The sequence below is a fragment of the Schistocerca gregaria genome, chromosome X (assembly GCF_023897955.1).
Source record: "Schistocerca gregaria isolate iqSchGreg1 chromosome X, iqSchGreg1.2, whole genome shotgun sequence".
Classification (NCBI taxonomy): Eukaryota; Metazoa; Arthropoda; class Insecta; order Orthoptera; family Acrididae; genus Schistocerca; species Schistocerca gregaria.
In genome coordinates, this window is record NC_064931.1 from 44,828,605 (window position 1) to 44,843,633 (window position 15,029).

Here is a 15,029-nt window from a genome sequence, read left to right on the forward strand (position 1 = left end):
GAAGCAGTCAATATTTTTGGCTGCAGACATAAGCAAGGGAATTTAACCTCTACATGGATCAACAACTAACTCATGCCTTTAAGTGGAACAGTAACAATTGCTCACCTTATCAGAATAATCAACTAGAATTTATAGCTCAATTTAGCACTGACATTAAGAACATTCTTTACAATGTAGTTGCGGACTGCCCCCCATGCGTCAAGTCCCACCAATTCCACAGAACTCCTCCAGGTATAACAAGATGACCAGGGGCTCCAGAGTTTCTTAAACAATGCTACATCTGCGTTACGGATGAATCTCGACATTCCTGAAGATGTCCAGCGATGTTGCAATGCCCCTCAGAGAAGATACTATCCTTTCCTTCCAGTTGAATTTTGTAGAGAATCCTTCAACAGCCTACACAACTTATGTCACCCTGGGATCTGTCCCATATTTTGCCTGGCCTGAGATACAAGAAATAGACTCCCTGGAGTGGACATTTACAAGTTTATAATGTCATCTTAAAAGAGCGTCTCAAGTGCAATCATTTCACTAGCTGGCTGGAACTAGTGTCAGTAGACAATCTTTCTGCAGAAACTTTAGCCCTCACTTTTGTGTCAGCCACTGCACATTACTACTGACTGCGACAAACAATTTTGAGTCAGACTTACTTGCCAAGCCTAAATTCTAGCCACCGCTGACGCTATGATTAAATTACATATGTATTATAAGGACAAGTTTGTGCCAATAGTCAGGAAAGAAACAATATTTCTGGTAAGCCCAATGTGCTACACAAAAATACTTTAATAGGTTATTTAATTTTAGCATTGATCCCTTTCATTGCATACTGTCTAACAAGGGAGCAATTTGTTCCCAGTTACAAATATCACACAGAAATTCTAAGCGTAATCCCCGAAAAAATCTTTGTCACATTTAAGTGAGCTATTTTCCATCTTCCATTTAACAAATCCTGACAATGACTATTGTATGCAGTAGTGTGTATTTTGTCACTTTTATTGGGCCTGTTTGAAAATCCTTGTTTTATAGATAAAAACTATGCAACTTGTCTGTGTCCAACTCGTACTAGTACCTGGAGGAACACTAATAGCATGCTCAAATGGCAAAAGAATCACTATCTCCTTTTTTTAACAAAATATAAGGTACATATGCAGTTGCAAGCTACTCAGAAAATCACTAATGTGGATGGGAAGGAAATACTTTATTTACAAAGAAATGCCTTTTCTCATTCCATCCACGGAGGACATTGGAAATAATGACCATTAATATGGCCCTGCATAAGCTATTGATCAAGATTTATACTTTACACTCACTTCACTGATCTCCCATCATATCTTCATATTAGGTATTTGCATGATCTCGACTGACCTTTCTGGTATAACTATTTTGGAGTTCATGTGATACTGTTACAGACCTTCTTACAGGAAGTTGAACAGTTATTAGTATTTTCTATATGTACTACACAAAAGAAGCTAATATTATCGAGAGGTGGTTTGAAAATTCTAAACTTCCGTCAAGTTTTAACATGATGCCAAGTCTCTCAAGAAAAAACATACCTTCGTGGGAGTGGAACATCAGGGACTGTCAACAGCCTAAAATCTTTCAACATGTGGTAATATTACAATTTTGGTTGCAAAACTACAGTATGCATCACTGGTACAGCTTTTTTTTCGCTTACCTTCCTGAAATATACATGTGTAAACAATAGCCTCTTCATTTACGTCACAAAGCTGCAGGTACATGCCCTTTCTTAATGGTGTGGTGTGCAAGACAACACCAACAAATTTTCATCTGTATCACTGTGCATTCTCAATAGCTAACATCTGAAAAAAAAAAAAAAAACAGCATAATTTACAGAGATGTTTCAGGAAATTATTCAAACACAATCTGACTATTCTCATTCTTAACACTTGATGATATTTTGACTTAAATACAACAGAAAGTCACAACAAAACAATTACGTCCTCCATAAAAACAACACACTGAAGCATCATATGACCAAACATCCAAAATTTCAAAGTACAAGAAGACAACCATTAAAAACACTACACAGCCAATACAACAAATAAAAGATACAAAAAGTCCAGACACAGCAACACTCATTTGATATAGAAAGCATGTATTCCATACAATTCAAACAACCTCTCCCCCCCCCCCCCCCCCCACACACACACACACAAATAGAAGTTAGTCTTTAACATTTACTTAGTTAGGTTGACAACAAGTAGGTACACACACCAAAGAGGAGGAAACACGTAATGGAGTTGCAATATTTACGTTATTAAAAGCAGTGTCCAACGAAATAGTTATATAGAGTGGCAAAAGAACAATAGTACACCACAAAAACAGAGAAACATGGTGAACAGTGTGAAGAAAGTCAGAACGCAAAGTTGTGCTTGTATGTCAGTAATAAAGTGGTGGTGCGACCTCCAGACCAAATGAGAGGAAACACAGATCAGCAAACTCTAAGTAATTGCCCTTTTTTATTTTATTTTTTTACATCAAAAATCGCAACATTAACTGTTTAATAATCTAAAAATAACAAAACTGTACCGTTATAGATCCCACTGATAATGCCTTAGAACAAGAAAAAGATGAAAAGCATCTCAGATAAATAAAGTGGCAGCAGAAAAGGGCAGTTTTATTTACAAAACAAGTATAGTCCACGTGTTTCATTAACATGCAATGACACCCATGCACATGAGCATTTTCTGCAACAAATTTCATAGCACACTAGCAGCGAAGTAAACATAAGTTCATACCAATTTACTGTAAATTATTTCTGTGGAACAGCAACTACTTCACACATTTTTTCAGACTTCCATTGGTGCTATACCAATTCCAAAATGTGCAAATATCAGACAATTTAACAAGGTGACTACAAATAACAGCAACAGAAATCACCCACAAACTCTCAGAAGTATGGCGACATCAGTTAGAAATAGTTTACTTTGAAAAATATCACACACTGTGGGAATTGGCAGTATACAGAGAGCTATACATTGCACAGAGTTTCTTTATGTAAGTATGAGCTACCCATAATCATGGGAAACATCGGGGGAAATTTACTTCTGATACATCTCATTAACAATTAGTGTACCAGTTAAGTTAAAAAAAGGAACAGGCAAAAATACAATATAATTGCTGAGAAAACAACAACATTAACTGAAAGTGAGGTTACCAGTCTTAATATCTTGACACTGTTCATATAAAATTATACAAAGGGCAAAAGAGAAAGTGAAACATTGTAAAAATGCATAAAAACCCTAGCATTGTTACTCACCAAAGTAATCCATTCTGCATAAATCTTTTAGTTTTAATTGAATTATGAAGGATAACGCGTGTGTGTGCGCGCGCACGCTTACTCGCACTATTTTTTATTGTTTTAGCACCATATATTAAGGCTTCAGTGTTCATCATTGGCACACTAGTGCAGAAGGTGACACAAAACCCATTAAACTACTTATATCACATATTTATTTACACAGACTTGCATATTTATGCTGACTTTTGGTATCTCTCTTGTGTTCAGAGTGAAATCAAATGTAGGACAAAGCTACTTCTTAGACCAACATCCTAAAACATCACTTAAAACTTGTTTTATGTTGAGTGTATTAAAACTCACAGATGTTTATTTTTCAACATTCATTGATCTGAAAAATGTATTTTGTGTTATAGCATCAGTTTTAACCTATATTTGTGCTTTATACAAATTTGTAAATAGTATCATTGTTCACCTAAAATTGCAGCATCTACCTACGTATACAAAAAACACATTTTTGAGGAGTTCTGAAGTTACAAATAAGTGTTCAGCATAACATTCCATAGTAAATTATTTTACTTACACTTACTGTAGCATCTATAACTATCATACGATGTTGCACAGTTTCCCTGTTCAATGTGAGTGTATGCTTTTTGCATGTATTGTAAGCTTTCACCATTTTCAAATTTCTTCGTGACCATAACTATGAAAAATGTTCCAAGCAGCTCCAGGAAGTGACTAATATTATCCCAGGTTTCTCTCTTCTCACAAAAGAATCACTTTGTTGGGTAATCACTTCATTTCTTAAAGGAAGATAGTGTAAAATATCCAAAAATTATTTATTTAATGTTCCATAAAATATTTCACCAGCCACAATGCAACCCCACTGAGACACGTACAAAAGATGCCGAAGATACCTAAAGTACTACCTTGTCGTGCTGATAGTCCCCTCTACAGGAAGTACAGGATCTGTAACCACTCATCCACAAGACTGAGTGGCATGTCAATGGTAGGTACAGTAGCCGTGCAGAGGGCAGACAGAAATGTAACACCCCCACCCATTCCACCAATCAACAAGTCTGAGGTGATTTCTTCCACTGAAACTGACCGACTGACACACACTGATTGTGGGCCCATCTGGTTCCGAGTTGCAAGCAAGGCTAGAATCAGATACTTGAAGGTTCTGTACCATAATCACCTCCCACTGTAACCAGAAACCTTATAGAAAACCATAGTTCGTTGGTTTTCAAGTTCCCCGTCATACTGTAATCATAAGGGGAGACTCACCCAACAATAATTATGATAATTACAGTTTTGTTAGTGGCGGGCATGGTGAGACGTGCTGGAAAACTTTACCGAGTGCATTCTCTGAGAAAATTGCCTAGAATATTTCATACAGGACCCTACTCGTGATGAGAATAAATTTGATCTATTGGCAACAGATGTGATCTCTTTGAGGTCATTTGTGCCACATCTGGTATCAATGACAATCAGTTATTTGCAGTGACGTGATTACCCAATGACAAAACAAGAAGGAAGATTTATACGTTCAGCAAACTAGATAAAGAAGCAGAAGTGTCATATCTCAATAAGGAACTTGGGAAGTTTAGCTCTGACCAGGAGTACACAGAAGAGCTTTGCTTTAAGTTTAACGATTTAAAAGAACAGTTGATCATGCACTGGATAATTTTACACCAAGTAGAACATTATATGATGGGAGGAACCTTCATGGAAAACAGACACCATAAAGCAATGTCTAAAGAAACAGGCTTATGCACAATACATGCAAAACAAAATAAGAGCTGTATGTCTGGATCAGAATAACAATGTGATTGGCATCTACATGTTTACAGTGTTGCTGTCGTAGCAACAAGGAATCTGAGAACACACACTGTTGCACCTCCTGTCCCATTCACCACAGCCAGAAAGGACTGCAACACTATTCTGTTGCTGATGATGTTTGTGGCCAGTAAATTAACTGTTACCGTTTGCTTTCATTGTGTGCTTCATTTCTGTGTGTGGCACGTATTTTACACAACATAATGACCGACGCGTGCAATGAAAGTGAGCAAATAAATGTGGTTGCTAAACAGAAAGTTTAATGATCTTCTCACATTTTGTAGGGTCAGGTGTGCAGGCAGGGGCACTTGTTTCAAGAAGAGAGGCAATTGTGACTTTACTGCTCCTAATGAAGGTGGTAAAACTGCAGAGACAACATTCACAGTGTGGTCCCAAGTAAGGATACCACCCCACAGGCAGAATTATGTCAGTAATAGAATTTCAAGTTTCTGTTGGATACTGATAGCGGTCACGCTGGATCGGGTGTAATTAGTGGCGCACACCCGCTAAGCCACACCTCCAGTGACTCCATACAAGTGCCCTCTGCTGCTGCAACACACGGCGGCCGGAGGCAGCCACTTGGCCCACTTGCATCCGCAGTCACTTCGACACGTGATGCTACACAGATTGTGTCTAGTCGCAGTTCCAACACCATCATTTGTGCTTTAGTAGACTCCCTCTTGTTGACTTTGTCATAGTTGGACTCTGTTTTGTGCTGCACTATTTGTAATGAATTGTCACACACTGATAAATAAATCACTGATAAATAAATCACTGATAAATAAATCACTGATAAATAAATCACTGATAAATAAATCACTGATAAATAAATCACTGATAAATAAATCTTCTGTTTGTCGGATAATCTTGTTCGCTAATCATTTCTGCTCCTGCCCAGCTTTCCTATGACAACAGTTGCCACACCACTCTGTAGCCCAACTCTCATTACCATTGTGTGTGAAGTCTTACACAACATACAAACAGTGTCACGAATGTTCACGAAGAATACCGCATAGAACAAAGAGGCTTGTTACCTAGGTTTCAAACATCCTGTTAGAAAGAAAGATGAAAATGAGCTGGGCACGATGTATGTGGGTATTATGAGAGAAAGAAACATCAAACCATAGAAGTATTACTTCTTGCAAGATAGAACTATTCAGTGGCAGCAAAACTAGTTAATAATTGTCAGAGCCCTGCGATTCAGAGCTAAAAAAATTAAGGGATGCAAAATAATGTGAACGCGTGATATTCTTGTGTGGTGTTATCGATTTCTAAAAGGCCTTGTGTGGCTATATTTGACTTTGATAAATGCCAGTCATTTTGTCAGCAAAAACTGAACAGAAAATTATGACGTACTATTGTTCCCTGGGAAAGGACAGAAGAGGTTTTTTCTTGCAAGCTGTTTCCGTACTAAATTGTCACTTAGTTTACAAATCGAGGGAATCACGAGGCTACCACAAGATGAATCCAGACAATTTTCTTTAGTGGCTCAACTGGTAGCTACTGAAATAATTTGGGATGATCTGTGTAAGGCAGAGCTTGCGGTACTTGTGAAACAAAAGAAACCACGTATTTCACTTTTAAATGTTGAAAGACACCCCAACAGGTAATTTGGCACATTAGGTTTGGAGGGGAATACCTTCAAAATGATGATCTACAAAAAATGTTTCTCATATAAAGGTCTGTGTAATCAAATTTTGTAATAATTTGAAATTTTGCAAAATACTCCACCACCATCAATTAATTTTGAAAAATACAAATTTTTTACAAAATAAATTAAAGAGCTTTCAAGCTATATACATCCATATGTAATAAAGCTGGTTTCTGAAATTTCGTTTTTGGAAACAAGCTATGCACAATGTGCTTGGTATTTTCAACATACCTCATTAAACTATTTAAACATTCATTATTAGCCTAATTATATATTTTGATTACAATCATTTTAAGTTTCAAATTGTTATTTTTCATTCATTTGTGTTTTTTTTTTAGTTTAACCTTTCCCATACATGTATTTTATTAACTGAAAATAATAAGTAACTCATTATTATGACCCAAAATCATTACAACAATGTCACTCTGTAATTAAATGCTTAAAACAATGTTTTCCTATACCACATACAAAAAATGAACAAAATTTCTTCACATAAAATACACAACACAGAACACAATATAAAACGAAATTCAGCAGATTTCAAATTGTCACAAGTGACCCTATAAGTATCAGGCATATTTCGATACATTGGTAAGTCTTGGTTAAGAGAACTGATTATGTACTAGTACTGCAGCTTTATTATGTTGTTTCTCAAGTGGAGATCGAAATCCATATTCTTTAACCATAACTACATCTTAAATTCTCAGAAAGTTCTTCCAACATTGAAAACTGTATACACCTGTGCCATTGAGCCCTTTGGGATCACCAGATGAACTTCCTTATCCTGGGGTTTGACAGTAAAAACAGCTTTTCCACACTGAATCACCCTTCACATGGTTTTAAAAGAAACTAATCAAGAGTTTGGACTGATAATTCCAGATCTTTTTGAAGTCCCAACTCTCACCATAACAGCATCTGTCTGATCGGATCAAAAGATATTTGAGAAGACATTTTAGTGAGAAAGGACTGGTTAGAGCATTATACCCGAGGACAAAAAATTTGTTTATTTCGTGACCCCCAAAAGGGCTTGTGTTGCCCAAGTACAATTGTGAGCCTATATACAGCTTTCGATGTTGGAAGAACTTTGTGAGAAGATTTTCAGATCTACTTCTGTTGAGTTGTTATGTCAATCTCCGCTTGAGAAACAATATAATCAAGCCGCAATCACTAGTATATAATTGATTCTAATCGCCAAGGCTTACTAATACACTGAAATATGCTCAATAGGAATCAGATTATTTAGAGGGTCACTCGCGACAATTTGAAATCCAGTTTATTTCTGTTTTCCATTATGTTCTCTGTCATGTATATTTTGTAAGGAAACAACTCATTTTATGTGTATGCTGTAAGAAAACATGTTTTAAGCATTTATTTACAGAATGTCATTATTATAATGATTTTGGATCATCATAATGAGTAACTTATTATTTTCAATTAATAAAATACTTGTATGTCAGACCGTATACTAAAAAACAAGAATGAATGTAAAATGACAATTTGAAACATAAAACAAACAACTAGACTAGATAGTTTAATTATGTTGAAATACTTTGACAGCACAGTGTATACCGCTTACTTTTCAAGAACAGTATATCAGAAACCAGGTCTATTGCAAATGCCTGCAAGTTTAAAGTTTCATTAACTTATTTTGTAATGAACGCTTTCATTTTTCGAACTTGATGGTGGTGTGGAGTATTTTGCAAAAATTCGAATTATTACAAAAGTTGATTATACAAATATCAAGAACATTAATTAGGCCTATGTATCAACTTTTACGTGAAAAACACACATTATTTCAAACAATTTCCTCCAAACTTAATATGCCAAATTATCTTTGGGGGTGTTTTACCCCTTAAAAGGGGACTTGAGAGAAAGTATTGCATCCTTTGGTCCTCTCTACACACACCAAGCCACTTTAAGTGGCACAAAATACTGTCACAGGGTTCTTCAAGCTTTCACCATACTAAGGCTACTTAATATTGTCAGACAGATTTGGGTGCAAATCAAGCATTACATGCTAACATAAAAGCTTCAAAGAGGCAGGAATTTAAAAATTGTTAGAGGAAGCAGTAGTACAAAATACACCAGAGAAGTGAAGCGGTAATATACACCGCACAGGTAAAGTTGTTAAAGCAGCCTGGAAAAACTATGTGAGCTTAGGAAACAATATTGAGGACATACTCACATTCTTAGACAATTCTACAAGCTATTCACAGACCGTAGTTCAGACAACAGAGTCGAAAAAGGAGGGTAGTGACTCTGCTAAGTTGCATTTACCCTTTGCCATTATTCATTCAGCATTCAGCATTCATTCAGCATTTGCAGACGTGGCTGTGTTTTGTATTTGTGAGTGACTTCTGCTACAGTTTTATAAGAAATCTCATCTTGCAATTAACAAATACCTCTGCACAAGAATCATATACTACATGCACATTACAGTGATTAGTTAAGTACTTAAGCAGAATATATTATATTAATGTAGTTTGTTGATTAATGAAGGAGTCATATCTGTTTGAACCGACCTTTAACACTGAATACACCTTTAAACATGAATTACAGTGCATACACTGTTGCTTTTATGAAGTCTACAAATAGGAAAACTATCATGTTATCAACAGGAACATGTTCCATAAATGATGAGTTTACCACCATCCTGTGAAGTAAGCCCAACACTGCACATTATCAACATGGAGCGTGCGGAAGTAGTCAGTACAGAACCACACAGCTGTTGCTCTCACAACCATATGCATGTAATTGTGAACCAACAACAACGCTCCATTCAACACTTAACAGTGTCTTGCTGGCATTCACTTTGTTATTCTGACTCAGGTATACACAGATGCTGATTGAAACATTTGGCATTCAAGATGGCAACATGTGAAGACTTAAACAATTACTACCGTAGAATCTTACTGAAAGGTCTCTCGCAAAATCTAAAGAAATACTGGCCATATGTGAAGTCACTGGCCAGCACCCTATGAATGATGAGGTGAAAATCATGCTAGCAAAGCAAAAATCATAAATGCTGAACTCTGCTTTCAAATGTTATTTTATACAAAAAAAGTCCAAGAGTATTGCCCCAGTTTAGTTCTCACACCACTGAAAAGATGAATTGTACAGAACTTAGAAGTAAAATCGTGAAAACTGAACCAAGCTCCAATGCCTGACAGAACCCCTACTGCCTGACAAATACCAATCAGATTCTACGCAGACCTCGCGGCTGAGTAAGCCTCGTCCCCTTTTGATACCATAGATCCCTTCAACAAAGCCTATATCTAGTAACTGGAAGAAAGCACAGGTTACACCAGTCTGCAGAAAAGTTAGCAGAAGGCATCCACTAAATTATTGTCCAATACCCACAACATCCGTGTGTTGTAGAATCCTAAAACCTATCTGACCAGCACAGATTCCAAAATCATGAGACAAGTGAAAAACAACTTTCACTTCTCATATAAAATTCTGAAACTTACTGATTGAGGCAGTCAGATGCAGTATTTCTCAATTTCCAAAAACTATTTGACTTAATGAAAGTAGAGAGGATTCAGCATGTTATCATGGATGGAGAGTCATCAAGAGATGTAGAAGTAACTTCAGGTGTGCCCCAGGGAAACTTGTTGGAATCCTTACTGTTCACACTGTTATATTTCACAAACTACCGCCTGAAAAGAAAAGCTGCACAAATATTCAGACCTTGATTCAATGCTACAGAGATACAAAGACTGCCAACTTACTTTAAATGTTCAGAAATTTAGAATCGGTTGTAGGAATATGAAATAGAATGATCACATAGATTCTGTCATAAGTAAAGCTGGTAGCAAACTTAGTTTCATTGGTAGGATGCTGGGAAAATTCAACCACTCTACAAAGTAGGTTGCTTACAGCACACTTGTGCAAGCCCTCCTAGAATAGTGCACAAATGTGTGGGATTTGTACAAAATAGGACTAACGGGGATACTGAACATATACGAAGAGCAACAGCATGTGTAATGACAGGTTGTTCGATCAACAGGAAAGTGTCAGAGTTTATACACCTGAACTGGCTGGCACATTTGAAAATTTATGCAAACGATACTGCGATAGCCTACTTACCAAGTTGCAACTCTCAGCTTTACGTGTTGAATCTAAGAATATAGTACACAACCTCTATGTACTGTTCGCATCATGATCGTTAAGATAAGATTGGACTAATTACGTCATGTACAGAGGTGTCTAAGCAATTATTTTTCCAATGCTCCATACGCAATTGCAATGGGAAGAAATCCTAATTCAGTACCACAGTAAGTATCCTCCACTCTGTACTTCTAAGTGGTTTGTGGAGTACCACTCTTCCTTCAGATCATGCCCAGTTTACCATTTTATTTCCATTTGCATCACACAATAATCACAATACATGATAAACTCTACATTCTCTAAAGATGACTATCTCACTTCCCTTATAGGTTAGTTATGTTTCCAATGCATAATCTGATACTTTGCATACTTTCAGCTGCAGATCTGTAGAACATAAGCCACTCCAAAAAATGACTCTGTACACTGATAAGAACAGTAGGCACTTACATGCAGCATAAACAAATCAGAGAGAGAGAGAGAGAGAGAGAGAGAGAGAGAGAGAGAGAGAGAGAGAGAGAGAGAGAGAGAGAGAGATATGCAGCTATTAGAACAGCACATATCACTACATAACATAATAAAGTACACATTCTGAACTGTTGACAGCAACTAAGAAAGGTAGCTGCTGCCACACAGTTAAATGCAGTGAATGTGTCAAATCACAAATGAGGCAAGCAAACTACCAGAACTTCATAAGAATGTTGCCAACTGAAGAAATCTCATATGATCCCTTGGTAGGCACCAACTACTCTCATTACTTATGCATGGAGTACCAAAAATGCTCTGGGCACAAAGCAAGAGTTGTCACAACAGTGTTTTCTCTACAGTACATTTTCTTTTTTATTTAATTTGTACCTCAAGAGATAATACTATGTGTGCCATTCATACATCCTTCTTGAGACATAAAATCTCCATACTTTTCTATTGTTGACCAATATTCAATAGCTGCTGCTGTTAACGTTATTATTAATGAAGCAAGAAGCACATTTTAACTACACATACATTCGACCAGCAAAATCATTTCAATCTATCTAGCTTGTATGCTTCTTTATATGGCAAGCTATATCACACCATTACCACAAAGAAAAACAAGTTTCAGTTGGTTAAGTTCTAAATGCACAAACTTAACACTAGTTCCATGCAAAACAAATTAGCCACTTTATATTATAAGTCGATGTCAGACATATTTTTCTACTATTACGTAATTTCAAAGCTCATATCACTTAACACACTGTTCTAAAATTACACAACATTTACACAAAGAAAAATCACAACTGATCAGTTCATAGTCTAAATGACCAACTTGATTCCACTATGTTCACTTGAGGTTACATTCAACCCCGATAACCTCACATTACACGTATACCTATATTCCACAAGCCACCTTACGGTTTGAGCAGAGGGTACTTATGTACCACTGTCACTTCTGTTACCTGTACCAGTCGCAAAGTGTTTGTAAGATGAACAATTGTAGATAATCTCATGTAGACCTAAATCTCTTTTCTCAAGATACAGATAGGAGGCAGCACTATATTGGTCAACTTTTCAGTATGTTACACAACCAGAATTTTAACAGTAAAGCACACCATATGCTGAACACTGCTTTTGTAGTGTCTGCAATTGGAGTTAGATGAACATCTACACGACATTGGTGATTACTAAAGTAGTCAGTAACAAGAAACATTGTTCTTTTGGATCTCTTCTATTTCTTCTATTAACCCTATTTAATACAGATCTGAGACTAAACAGCAACATTCAAATCTTGGAGGAACTAGGATTTTGTAAGCTACCTCCCTTGGTGACTGGTAACACTTGCTGAGGATTCTTCCACAAGCCTGCCTGGCTTCACTTAAGTTTTATGTGGTCTTTTCGCTTCAAATCACTCCCAGTGCATACCCGCATTATAAGTAGTGGATATGACTCCTTCCAGTGATTGTCGTGCCTGTTTATGTGCAATATGTTAAGTTTGTTTACACTGACAGTTAACTGCCAACCTCTGCACCAAATATTAAGCCTCAGAATTTCTCTGTGCATTCTGCTACAATTTTCACGTGTTGCAAATACTTTGTGTACATCAGCATTCTTTTCAATCTAACTCATGGACCTCCTGAAATTATCCACTAGGTCATTCATACATACTGTGAAAAGTAATGGTGCTATTAACACTCCCTTGTGGAACACCCAAAGATCTTTATTTCACTCGCTGAGAATCACGTTTGCTACAAACTCTTCAATCCAAACACACCACCGGGCTGACATCCTGTATGTTCATAATTTGTTCATCAGGCAGCATTGGGAAACTATATTTAGTGCCTTCTAAAAGTCAGGTACATGGCATCAACCTGGACACTAATATCAACTGCTTGCTGGGTCTCAAATGAACAGAGGTTTCACACAATCTTTATTTTCATAACAAATGTTGATTGCTACAGAGAGATTTGGTCTCAAAAAATGTCATCCATGAGCCTAAAACCTGTTCCAACATCAGAGATACAGGCCTGTAGTTCTGTTCAATGGCCCTTCTTTGAAAGGAGAATGCTTCTTTCTAGTCACTACGTAAACTATTATTTCTCTAGTCCCTCTAAGAGGAAGTTCTTTAGCATACTATACATAGACTTACACTGGTATATGATCTGGTCCAGTGGTCTGTCATCCGTGGAGCACTTGCTTTGATATGTCATTTTGACATTGATGGACTGACTTAAAGGAGGAAGCAGTACAATATTCTTCCATGAAATAGTATTGGGAAAAAAATCACTTTGTAAAAAAGCTTATGTCTTCACTGGCTGCACTCATTAGTAGGAACTATTGGCTGCATATTGTGTTTTGGGGACACTTAGTAGATACAATGTTTCTCAAGTCTTGGTTATTCAACAGCTTTCCATATATTGTACCAGATCTTTCATTCCCACAATGAACTAGTAACAAAAGCTTTTAATAAAATATGCAAGGTTAAGGATACTTAAAAACACTTATTCAAGTACAGCAGAAAGATGAATGACTTTCATGGTGGAAGTACAAATTTGTCTCTACAAATTTACAGAGCTTAACTGTATTTCAACCCCACAGAATGCCCAGCTTGACTCCCAGTGCCTCCTTACTATATACACTGTTTACAAGACCTACATTAGTGAAAATGGATGCCTACATTGCAGATTTCATCCCCATACACAGAAATGATCTGCTACTAAATGTTTACAAATTACCACTTCCTCCATAATCGTTATTTCTACTGAACACTTAGAATTAACAATTACTTTTTCCGCACATTCTTGATAGTAAGTGCATCACTGCATTTATAAACACAGTGTGTGCCACTTCTGTACAGAAAGGTAAAAAAACTAGTTTGTGTGTATCAATAGCATAACTTCGTCTATACTGTGAATTAAATAAGTTTATGGTTCAATGACTAGCTGGCAACAAGACCATTGGTGAATGTAGGAAGTACTTCTCCCTTCTTATACCACTGCATTTATTCCAACCACAATTTTCCATTAAGCTATGTTATTTCTACGTATGTGATGTGTAAAGCACTTTACTTACCACCACTCAAAACAAATTTAAATGTTTTAAAATAATTATCTTCCCTGCTATCTAGCTACATAAAGAAGCTACCAGTTAAAATAATAACAATAAATGCACTGTTGTAACTGATGTTGAATATATGTAAACCATCATAATATTTTCAATTTATCACATCACTGAAATGAAAATCAACAGGCATTATTATAAGATTGGGCTCTATTAAAGTTTACTCTATTACCCTAAAAAAGTGAATATTTGAAGAAAAAAATTTGGCAAAATAGAGCAAGTGTGAACGGAACTTCAGATTCAGATCTAGCACCAACCCCTCAAAGCAAAAGGAAGCCGATATTGATCGATACAATGAAATATGTACAATAAACAGCCACTCTGCTGTGAATTTAACACAATTTTCATAAGTAATAAATTTGGATTGCTTTAGTTCTTTGAGACTACGAGTTATATGGAACCCCAACACATCACAAAGTAAAAACACGGTGCTACAACGCTAAAATGTTTAATATTGTAGCACCATTTACTAAATAAGTATATATAAATCTCTGGGCATTCTATTTATACATACAACTGGTGGCTTTATATTTCAGCATTTTTCAACAAACTTTACTTTCCTGCTGACCAAGCATTGCCCAC

The 15,029-nt window shown here is 36.4% G+C and overlaps 1 protein-coding gene across 10 annotated transcripts in view; it reads right to left on the reverse strand.

Annotated features, from left to right (window-relative positions):
* The window catches only part of LOC126297387 (homeotic protein female sterile-like), a 242,152-nt gene that overhangs the window by 221,974 nt on the left and 5,149 nt on the right, over nt 1-15,029 (reverse strand). For all 10 annotated transcript variants that reach the window (XM_049988124.1, XM_049988127.1, XM_049988120.1 and 7 more), the window contains one exon: nt 1,676-1,820. In XM_049988124.1, the coding sequence (XP_049844081.1) occupies nt 1,676-1,692 (17 nt within the window). In that variant the 5' untranslated portion in view covers nt 1,693-1,820. The remainder of the gene's footprint in view (nt 1-1,675; nt 1,821-15,029) is intronic.